Consider the following 12,137-nt stretch of genomic DNA (forward strand, 5'->3'; position numbering starts at 1 on the left):
TAAAACCACAAAATAATCATAAGTGTATGACAACAGATGCCATAACATAACACAGTTTATTATGAAGATACAGATACTAAACAATAATTTAGTGGAAAACAAGTTACATGGAAATTGTTTTGCTTAATATCTCATATGACACCAAGTCTGCATTTGGGCCATTGTTAACTTTGATAAGGAATAACGAAAAGTTAATTTTGTAACTCTGAGGTATTTCTGCAAGTACTGTTAGTATTCTGATAGCTATGAAGCAGCCATTTGCATAAATTAATACTTTCTTTAAAGCTGTTTCCTTTTTACCCAGTTGTAGTAAGTTCTAAACTCATTGTATTAGATTATATGTATGTCCAGCTTCTTATGATAACAGAACGTGGAGTTGAAGGCCATCATAGTGTATATATTTCAGTTTCAAGGAAATAAATCTACTTAAGAAGGAAGGATCCTTTGGGGTTTCTAAGTTGATGGAGTAATACAAATCAGATGAGTACAACTAAATCTTGCATCTAATCCTTTAAACATGTAATTAAATACACAAACTTAGTAAATAAACTAACAACTTTTCAAGATATAATTCTTCATATATCTTGAGGGCATCTGCTATCCAAACAATTAGAGATTGTGGAATTTGGAAGATGATATATATAACCAGATTGGATTTGGAATCCTACCAAATTAAGGAAACTGCAGTGATTCTGCTATGCAGATGCTTGCTTTGAAGTTTGGATTTCTTTTTTTTTTTTTTTTTTTCTTTTGTGGCTGGAGGTCTCATTGTCTTTTCAGGGTGCTTCACATTAAGGTATGATATGGGAGTCATAAAATCTACTGAGGCAATGATGCCTAATATTCTTCACATGCTTTTCACTGATACCTTATGGCTGTTTAATCATTCCCACTGAAACTGTGATTTCTTGGGCTCTGACGAGGAGAAAGAAGGTTTTTTGCCTAGCAGGGCCTCTATGTACTTCATTGTTGAGTGGGAACCAGATGGGAATTGAAATCAATTACCATAAATCCTGGAGGCTCCATAACTGGTGATGTGTAAATATCTTTCTGTTTCTTCTGAATAGTAGTCAGTGATCAGTCAATTAGATAAAAAGGTTACACATGCTTTTTCAGACAGCGTAGGTACAGTATAACAATAGCTAAACACTTCACAAACACATGTGAATTTATGCATGCCAAAGGACAACACCGTATAAGAACTGAATATTTCTGAAGGCACTCACTTCACAGACTGCTAGATGAGCCAAATGTAATTACAGTGGAAAGGTTTTACAATGACATCAGGCACAATGAATGTATAAGGCAATTTATGTATCCAGAAAAAAAAGAAGAAAAACACAAACATATGCTTCTGTGCCAAGTGTTAAAAAAGGAGGAGGAGGGGAAGGCCATGACTTGATCAGCAGTGCTGAATTGAAATGTGATGTTCAGTACTGTAACAGTGCTTGCTATGATGAATTAATTTTAGTAAAATAGTGAAAGGTCTCAAATTTTCAAAATTTTAACTGTTTTTTCTTTTCTGAATGCAGTTTTTAACCCAATGATCTGCTCCAAGATTATTTTTAGCCAGTCCAGAAGAAATGTAATACTTACAAGCACTAAGATAAGACATACTATAACAGAGATTTGCTAAATTGTATATGACAGTTTCAAATTTCCTAAGTTTTATAGAGAACTTGGAGAAATTAAAAGACTGGTATTATGTTGAGATGAAATAAGCAGCTATTTGTTTGGGAATTTAAAATTTTAGAGCACTTTCAGTGTAGTGAAGAAATGGTTACAATAATACAAATGTATCACAAAGTGAGATTTCATATACTTTTCTATGATGAAACAGAAGTCAAACAGATTTATTGCACTATATAAGGAAAATCAGTATGAGCAAAATGAATTAAAACAAAAAGATCAAATTTGAAATTACCCGTGTGTGGAGGATGTCTCTCTGGAAGAATCAAATGTTGAAAATTTATAATGCATACAGCCTCTGCTCCTAACCATCTATCAGACACAGCTCGAATGTAATATTGAGATGGTAGAGGTTCAAAAATCGGGATTGTGAACACCAGCAGTTGAGGTTCTTTAGTAATGACCTAATGCAAATGTGTAGAGAATAATTATTGCATGGACAAATCATTAACTTGAAAAATCGTGGTTTACATCACTTCCATAAGCATTACCAACACAAAGCAATAAAGTATTTGTGCAACTCCATGCAAAATATTCACACCTTTATAACAGATTTCACAACTAAGAATGTATTTTGTTTCCATGGACTTCAAAAGATAAAAATAAGGTTGGTTCTTCATCTTTTTCTTTAACAGAAAAAAATATTACAGTCTTCCTTTTCTTCACCTGGAAATAACTGTCCCATCAGAGGACAAAGAGGGGAAATCTGAGATTAGAAAACGTCTTTGTGGAACTCCAAGCTCGTCATGCACGTATGAAATTGAAAGCTTTGCTACTCATTTGAAAATCTGCTTAGGTCAAAATACAGTTTGGCCTTACAGATATGTAGCTCACTAACTTTATTTTTGTCTTGCTATGAGAATCTGAATAAAGTTCATTACCTGTTTTTTTTGAACGATGAAGTACTCTGAATGGTAAATGTGATCATTAGTAGGGTCTTCCACCCAAATCCACCAGGGCTCTCCAACAGTGCCGTGTACCTTTAAGAGGAGAAAAGATAGCTTGTTACAGCTGTAGTGAGGTTCTCTAGATTAGCTGGGTGAATCAGATATATTTCTAAATGATGGAGGCTTACAAAGGAATACAGAAGGTAAGAGTAATGTAATATTTCTGATTAGATCAAGCTGCTCAAAGATAATGTTTCAGTAAGAGTTTGTTTAAGGTATGCATAATATAAATGGACATGACAAAAATGCAACAGAAACTAGTGCCTGTTTATAAAAAGACTGAACTTCCAGGGTTTTCCCATAGCTTCTAAAAAAGAACTCCTCCTTTCTATCTTTTTCTTTCTGATATTTCTTTCCTTGGATTCAGTATAGAGGATTGTTGTTTGCTATTCGATGCTCATTTTTCAGTCAAAACATCTCAGGAAAAATTGGACTTTGAATTGTGATATTTCTTTCTTCCTCTCTCTCATCCCCTCTCCAACAGAAAGACACAGTAAGTGGATTGAGAAGGCTGTAGATCTAGTCATTGCTACAGGTGAAGTGAGAATAAGATAAATAGAGCTGTCTCTTGTTGATTCCCATGCCATCTGGAAACACTTTATCTCATCCTAGATTTTTGTTTGCATTTTTGTGTACCTTACTGCGCAATGTCAGCCACAAATCATAGCTAGGTGGGATACTCAGTTAAGAATTTTTGTTTCTTTGTCAGAATAAATGACTTGTGCCAACGTACAAGCATTTTACTGAAAATCTAGGAAAACTGCATAGTAAAGGTGTATGGAAGACGTATTATTAAATGAACATAGATTTCTGATGCTTCTGATTATAACTGTGCTAAGGTACAAAACCAGCATGATGATCAAAAAAGAATTTGAATTATTCCTAAACTCTACTTAATAAAACCCAAAGTATGTAGCTGCTTCTAATGGCAATTTTAATGCTATAAGAATCTGGTATTGATTCACAGCACACACATTATTTTCAGCACAATTCATTATTGTGTGTATGCTGGAAAACAGTCTGTACTGGCTTTTGAAGACAAAAATATGAACTAAGAATAGAACTAAGGTGCTTTTGCTTCTTTTTTTAATACAGTTGTACAATAGATAAGCAGATGGACAGTAAAGACACTGTCATTCATTTTCATTACATTTGGATTTCACTAGCAGCTTCACTGAGAAGTGGAGTGAAACTGAAAGGACACAGGTCACTCTAGGTGACATGAAAAATTACAGTGAGACTATTACTTCATCAGGGTTTAAAAGAATTTAAGAGAGGAAAGAAGAAATAAGGAAGGCGATAAATTTTAAAGCTCACAGATTTTATTATCAACTCTAACAGCATCTTTGTTTTGGAGAGTCCTGTGACAAAAGCTGTATGAGGAAAGAAGCACAATGTGGAAACAGGCAATGCAACATGCTCTCCAGTAATGATTTTCTAGAACTCTGGGGAGCTCTTAATAATTGACACATACCTGTATTTTGGACAACCCTTGTTCTAAAACTGCGTGTCTAATTAATACTAGTTGCACTGTTCTATTTCTATTTCTGCTGGGCTCCTGGCTGTAATACTTACTTGCTCTGCCTGGGTACGTTTATAGTCCTTTGCTTCTAATAGTATAATAAGAATTTTCCACTGGGATATGGCTCATATTCTTGTACCAAAATAAAGGGCTCCCAACACTGAAAAGTGCAGTTATTAAAGGTCAAAATGATACTGTATCTCATGACTACCAAACATACCTTTTTTCTTTTGTAAAGGCAAGTGCAAAATCTGTGATAAGATTGTTCTGAATTAAGTATCCAGGAAAAGAAACAGTCTTTAAACTTATGAAATGTTAGTCAAGTGAGGTATTCCAGTTAAGTACAGTATTTACATTTTTAATATTCTGAATTTGATTACTCCCATTCTTTTAATGGAATTTTTGCCAGCATGTTTTTGTACCAATTACAGCTATACTTGTAAGTTCCTCTAGCCTTCTGTAGTCTTCCGAAAAGCTTGCTAAAGTGCTGTGTAATGATACAGAATCAGTTTTGGAGTGTCAATGGTTGAATTTAAAAGAGACATAAATTTTTAGAGACTATTAAAATTTAACAGCTTTTTAAAAATTTATTTACTGTTATAAAAGATTACTTTACTGAAGAAGCAATAACATCAACAGTTACCTTGCAAAAATAAAAAAAGGAAGAACAAAGTTTTCCAAGTTTTGATGAGTACCACTATATAAATTCACACAAAACCAGCTCCATGAGTTGAAAAAACAATCATAATATTTCTAAGCAATCATAAAGAAAGCTCTGCCAAGGGGTCATAGTAAAAAATTGATAGCTGAAGTTGTGCTATAACTGCAGAAGTTCAGAATCAAACTAAGAGACTATAATTCTGTGTGCATCCCTTTTCAATTTGTAAAAATACAGAAGAACCTAGATTGAGTAGAAAAATATAAAAATGGATCAAGATATTACTTTGTATTAAGGTACATCTTAATATGAAGAACAGTTGGCAAGGGTTTTTTTTTTGGTCTTTAATAGATTACAGGTAAAATGGATGAAAGATTGAGTAATAAACATTTGTTTCAATCCTAAAAAGTAATGCTTGCTTGCCTTCCAAAGTATTGCACATAAGTAAGACAGCAAAAAATAATATATAATTCATGTTAGGATTTCATTCGAATATTTCTGTAATAAATCCAGGTAGCAAACAAAATCTACGATTGTTAATATCCTATTCATAAGCTAATGTCCAAAGGAAAAGCCTTTAGGCAGGGAAAATAAATTTTAAAATAATCTAAATGTTTGTGGAATAAAATTCTAATTTACCTATGATTAAGGTAAATTTGTAATCTAAGGGATTTAAAAATTATTTTGTAATAAAAGAACAGATATTTAATAGCTGCCTTTTAGAATAATTTGTCTTAAGTGCAAATATGAGAATGTAAAAAGAAAAATATGATTGCCCATTGAGGTATCTGCCTTTTTTCTGCAGAAAGTTTCAGAAGTAACACTAACAATACAGTGCCCCCATGTGGACATTTGTATTTAATTTAGTTTTATCTTTATCTTGAATCTATTTGTAATGAACACTTTCTGAATCAAAGGGTGTGGGTATATCTAAATGTGCATCTAGCACAATTCCTTTTGTATAAATTTGCACCGTAAAATATAGATGAATATAGTTCCAAACATGTCACAGTTTTTCTGTTCATACAAGTCCCAAAAGAAAAGGCACCGATATTGTGAATGTACATTTGTAAAGCCATAAAGAGGAGCAGAACTTGGCGTACATGAACTGCATTTCAAGGCTTTATTTTCTGCATTTGACATTCATTCACAGTTCAGACAGCCATCTGTGTCTCCCTTTTTCTTGCTTCTCCTTTTTGGGCATATAACTCAAATCTGTATATGACTTTTAATATTCAATGTAAGAACTTGCTTCAACATGTTATAAACAATACAAGCCAGTAACAACTAGTGGAAGTAAAGAGAATATCTTTGGTTGCTGCCTTCTACAAAAGTCTTTAAAGTCATTCCAGTCCTGTCACTGAATTTGTTTTTTAGCTAAAATAATATATATATATATATATTTTTTTTTATCCAAACAACTATGGACTCTCTGTGATCATCTTCTTTACTGAGCCTGAATTAATGCTTCCAGTCCTCCTTCCTTCTCCTTTTTTATACCTGATCATTCCATGTGAAGTCAGGAGTGATGTTCAGCCGAACTCGGAGGACCGTACGGGTTATTGGCTGAATTGTTGCTTCCATTATTATGGAGGGGATTTGATGGACACACTGTTTTACCTTTAACCCAATCTTCACATGATGCAGCATATGACCTGAAAAGAAAACATTAGGTGTAACAAATTTGCATTTACAGGAAAAATAATACAACTCCCACTTTCAAATAGGCTTTTAGAGAGTATTATTGCTTGTTTTGCTTTTATGTGCATAAATGTCTGACTCTCTTGACCTGGCATGTCTGAATATTTTGTAATACTTAACTTGAATTAGCAATTTATAGCTTAGAAAAATCAGTATTAACCCCACTGTTGGCTATAACTAAGGGGTTAAAATAACCATTAAGAATTCACACTGAAAATGTGTAATGTCAAGCTAGTTCTGTTTCCTCTACTGACTTTTTGACCAGGCTCTTACCAAGCCATGTCATACTTTTTTAAAGCATGAATGCTGACCTTCTACTTAATGAAGGGCATACATTTGAACTTCTACAATTCCTGTGTACTGATTCAAAGCAGATAGAACATTTTTCATAAAACTGAAGAAAGGTAAGTCACTTAAAAATGCACACAACTAGTAAACATCTCACAGCAGCTGTATCTTTCAGGATACATCAGTGTGTAACTGAAACAAAGGGAAAACTAAATGCTGCAACGGATTTTATTTTCTATCACAGTCATGGTAACTAAGGCAATAATTATATTCAGTAAAAAAAAATTCCTACTTATCTTTTACAGATGAAACCTCTGTTCCCTTGCTCTTCATTTTAAATATAAAACATACTATGTAGCAGTGATTCCCCCCCCCCCCCCCGAAAAATATTTCAACTTCTAGCTTATTTAGGGAAAGAAGGTGGATTTATAACATTTTCACTGAAATTCCTTATATAATTATGTGGAGCATATTTTAGATTTTAATTGTAATGGTCATAGGTCCTAAGTTTTAAAAGCTAACTTACAAATGGCTAATGATACTTTCTGATGTTGTGTCGTGATGTTTTGTGATGTGCCCTGTGCACGCTTTCCCATGGAAAAAATCCCATTATTTGTATTACATGCAAAGTGAAAAGGTGCTACAAACCTTTTCTTGATATTGCACAAAATTTAGGGGCATAACATCTCACAATTGTTAGAGGTTTTTTTTATATTGTTACTGACCTTCTCTGTTTCTCCTTATTTAATACACTGGCAGATTTTGCTCCACACAGGTGTTAATCTATACTCTGAAGTAATGAATGGTGACCTTGCCTAAGAAGCAAATCCCTAATGCAAATGTTTTAACACGTATTTAATCAGTTTATTTTGCAGTTGGTGAAGTAAGTGCACCTCCAGCAAGTGGATAATTAAAACCCCAAACTATTCTATTGTTACAACTTGGTGATACATGCAGTATTAAAACATACTTGCACAGGGACTGGCTTTTGCAATTAGAGGTTAAACCTCAGAAACTCAAATAAAGGTAGATGACAAATACTCAATAAACTTATATAGGCAAGTAGGCTTTTGCGTGCCAAAAATCACTTTCTGTATCACATGTGACATGAACTGTGCTTGTACAGGACAATACGGAGGTTTTGTACGCTTAACTGCTAGGGGAAAGTAAGGCTCCTCTCCCAGCTTCTAGTAAATATTATAAAACTCTCTCTCTTTCCCCAACCCTCTTTTTATTTTTTTTTAATAGTCACACTATTAAAAACTATCAATGGCATTTAAGAAATATTAAAACCTTCTCAAGAAAAGGTGACAATTTGAGAAAATAGTATGTTTAACAGAAGAATAAATTTTGCTTATCCCACAACTGTCATCTGTATTCTGAAAAACCAGTACTGTGTCAGATAACACAGTGATTTCTTGGCTTGCTGGGAACTCCAGGGTTACATTGCAATAGTGTCTAGATTAGTTTGGTACACTGGAATCCAGGATCAGTGCACACAAAATAGTCTTCATTCACAGGGAGAGCTGGCACTCATCCGATGCTTTAATACTCCCTAAACCATGGACTGAGTTAGCTAGCTAGTTCCTGTCTTTTTTATTCTATCTCCAAGGTCACAATAACTTTTTAAAAAGGAGGAAATGCTGAGACTGAAACTAGTTATATGGAGTCAGACAACAAGGCAGCACCTGGAAGGTATGCCTTTTCTCATTTGAACATGGCTTTGAATTCAAACAAAAATGAGGTTGCCAGGTGAGCACCTCCTTCACACCCTTGTATCGGAAACAGAGGCCAGACAGGAAGAAGTATGCCATGTAATAATATTTCACACAAATGCACATATCAGCTTGCTTTGATGTTTATAACGCTGAAGAACATAAAATGTCATTACATACAGACAGCAATGACATATTTTCACAGTCAAATCCTAAGTTACATCTACTTTCAAACTACATTAACATAAAAAGACATTTTATAGACATATATTGATACGTTTCCATCTTGTCAATACTAGTTCCACTATGTTTAAGGAAGCAGAACTGGTTCTGTATCTTAATAGAAAATTTCTTGCTTTTCCACAGGTAAGCATGGGGAGAAAGAAGCATAAAAAAAGAAATAAAACCCCAAAGTAATACAGTTAATCAAAAAGAATATCAAGTATTAAAAAGACTGCATAAGTAGACAAGAAAATAACAGATCTGAATAAAAAGCGCTGTAATGCTTTTGAAAAGAAAAGCATGATAATGCTAGCTTTTCAAATCCAATTTTATATTTTTAATACATTTAAAATTATAAAATTATTATTATACTGCACACCTAAAAATTTTCTCATGATATTTCAGCTTAACTTATAAAATAAAAAGATAGCTTCTAATTCTGCAAAGTTTTGCATATTTATTCAACTAAATTTATCCAAACTAAATTAGGCACGTAACAAAGCTGCCTGAATTAGGAAAGTAGTTCTTTTGTCAAATGAAAGAATTGTCGAGTCAGAGGTAATAACTTCTAAAAAAACATGACTATGAATTGTATTTTTAGTCAAAAAACATTTAAAAAAATGGCAGTTTGTTTCTCAACAACTTTGTGATAACAGGTGCAAAGAAAGTCCAAATGAGAAAAAAAAAATACACTAATATAGGAAAAAGAAACGCATTACCAGCAATATTTTATTTTTAGTTTAACTTCAACCAAATGGTGGACAGTTTATGCACAACAGTTTATACACATGTACTAGAAATTTTCATTATGTGTATCAGTAGCCTTGTGGATTTTCTCATTATTGAAGTGTCAAATCCTTTAAAAAATTCCATTAAGGTTTTGCTGCAATGACACCGGTGACAATGAATGCTTCATGTTCAATGAAAATTAATGCAGTGTTTCAGAAGCAGACCATTTACTGATAGTATTCCAGGACATAATAATCTGCTTTTATTCTTTTTCATGTTAATAGTATTTCAATAAAAAAAATGGCCATATTTTGCCAATTGGTAAAAATAAACAGATGCCTTTTATAGTAGTGCATTATATTATATGAGCAAGAAAGAAAGCACAGGTCAACATAAATATGTACATATATACATGTATATAAATACATATCAACATACATTTCTATTTGGTATGTGTTCTGGAGTTGGCAGGACATGGGTTACTCTTACCCTCAAAGTTGTGCCATATTACAAGCTGTGGAGATGGAATAAGCCTTCTTTATTGGTTAGAGCATAATACAATATTAATGTGCCTACATGGCTTCCAGGCCACAGTGGGTATATTAACGCATGGCTCAGACTTAGTTCTAACTTGTCCATTGATTACTAATAGTCTAAGCAGATCAACATTGGTGATTTCTCACCTATTTCATCTTTCCTCATGTCCTTCATCTTGTCTATAGTGAGATTCTTCTCTTCCAACTTTGAAAGGACTGATGGTGGTAACACTGAGAACTGTCTCAAAGGGCTAACCCAGCCCCACAGCCGCTTGTCAATGACTTTGCTGAGATTCAGTAGTCGATATGTCATTGCAGGCCAACGTTTCCTAAGGGCAATCTCAAAAAGAGCTCGAACAATACGAGCTGCATTCTGGAGAGCGAAAAAAAAGCAAAAATGTTGTCATTCTCTCAAGTATTCTTTGTAAAATGAAAAGGATCCCATAGACTCATCTTTGACAAACCGTAACAACAGATTTTTCTTTTCAAACTTATTTCAAACATTCTTGAAAACTACTTTTTCCATCACTGTCTAGTGGTAGAACTACCTCATGGTTGCCTACAGAAATTATGAAAAGAAACATGTGCAACTAATTAATATAGGGGCAAGTCTGACATAGAATTTCTAGTTGTGCTAACATTAGGGAGTTCTAAATTTATTGTGTCTTAATCACTTCTGAAAGAAATTCACCTACTGTACCTAATATCTTCCTCCTCTGCCTGCACATAATATACACCTGCAACCTCAGTTTCTATGAATCTGAAGTTTTAACTTTTTACTTCAGTTGTACTTCCATAATAGCATCCCATTACACATTGAATTTCATGACGTTTGCACAGAAGTTTTATAGTAGTGACTTTTTTTTTTTTTAATGTTACCATCTTCTGAGACTATTGTATAACCAACCTGTACAAATCTGTTCTGGACTTGGAAAATTAATTATTAACATAAGCTTGAATGAGGTCAGTCTTATCCTGAAAACATAAGTTATGATATTACTTTCATAAACTTATCAAACTGTATTATGAAGTTGTGTCTTTTTGGTGGTTGGTTTTATTTTCTTTTTTTGTTTTTTTCCTACCCTGGATTAACAACTATGCTCTTGATTCATTAAATAGAATACAGTCATTTTCTGCTGGCTCTGCAATGCCAAAAGAAATAAAAAATAGAAAATTATTTGGTCATGATAGGAAGCACATGTTACTGAAGAAGCACATTTCTTTTACTTAGAAAGAACGAATTATTTTCTTAATAGTCACTATCCAATTAAAAATACTGCCAATTTGTAGCACTGGTTCCACATGTAGAATGAAGATCTGAGAAGACGGCCATGTTGCCTCACTAAAAATGCTATAATTGAGACAGACAAATAAAAGCAATTGTCTTGAAAGCAAAGATTAAAAGAATCATACTGAAAATGATCTTGCTGTGCAAGAACCACAATTTTTATGATGTGCATAATGATTTCAGAATTTTCTCATTTATACTCATACGTGCTATGAAATGTAAACACTTCTGAAGAAGGTAATGTTAGTATGAAAATCTTCCTGAAGAATACATATACTTTTAAATACTTAACGTTCATATTTAGCACCAACTAAATGCAATTGTACAATCAATTATTTCCAAAATGGCTTTCTAAGGATGAGACAAAAATGATTCAATGCAAGATGTTGCTGACCAAGAAAAAAAAAGAAAAACAAAAGAGACAAAGAATGGGCTAAAAGGTAAAACTTTATTATCTATTTTATACATTCACTATTGCTGCACATCTGGGATTGTCTATGAGCATTTTGCCTCTTCAAGTTCTTCTGGATCCAGGATTCTAAACTTTCAGGCAACACCCCTTTCTTTCTAAGATGGTTTTAGTTGTATAAGCAAGCAATTCTGTATTACAGACTTGCAGTTCTCTTATTATTCTGTGTAATAAGTAAACATACTGTATAAATATCATCTGTTCAGGTGTCAATTCAAAGTGACAAACAAATATATAGACCAATATTTTTGCATGATTTTTGCAAATCGTAATTTTGCTTGAGTGCGTCTAGCAATAAAATTGTAATAGCACACATTTCTTGTATAAACTAAGGTATGTGTATAAGACATAGCTTATGTTTTGCAGAATGAAG

The 12,137-nt window shown here is 33.3% G+C and overlaps 1 protein-coding gene across 2 annotated transcripts in view; it reads right to left on the reverse strand.

Annotated features, from left to right (window-relative positions):
• ASCC3 (activating signal cointegrator 1 complex subunit 3) overlaps positions 1–12,137 on the reverse strand; it is a 280,041-nt gene that overhangs the window by 72,920 nt on the left and 194,984 nt on the right. For both annotated transcript variants that reach the window (XM_062608480.1, XM_062608481.1), the window contains 4 exons: positions 10,155–10,380; positions 6,317–6,471; positions 2,571–2,669; positions 1,925–2,093 (listed from right to left, as the gene is read on the reverse strand). In XM_062608480.1, the coding sequence (XP_062464464.1) occupies positions 1,925–2,093; positions 2,571–2,669; positions 6,317–6,471; positions 10,155–10,380 (649 nt within the window). The remainder of the gene's footprint in view (positions 1–1,924; positions 2,094–2,570; positions 2,670–6,316; positions 6,472–10,154; positions 10,381–12,137) is intronic.

The sequence above is a fragment of the Pezoporus occidentalis genome, unplaced genomic scaffold, assembly GCF_034315485.1.
Source record: "Pezoporus occidentalis ecotype Australia unplaced genomic scaffold, CSIRO_AGI_Poc_V1 ctg13, whole genome shotgun sequence".
Taxonomy (NCBI): domain Eukaryota; kingdom Metazoa; phylum Chordata; class Aves; order Psittaciformes; family Psittacidae; genus Pezoporus; species Pezoporus occidentalis.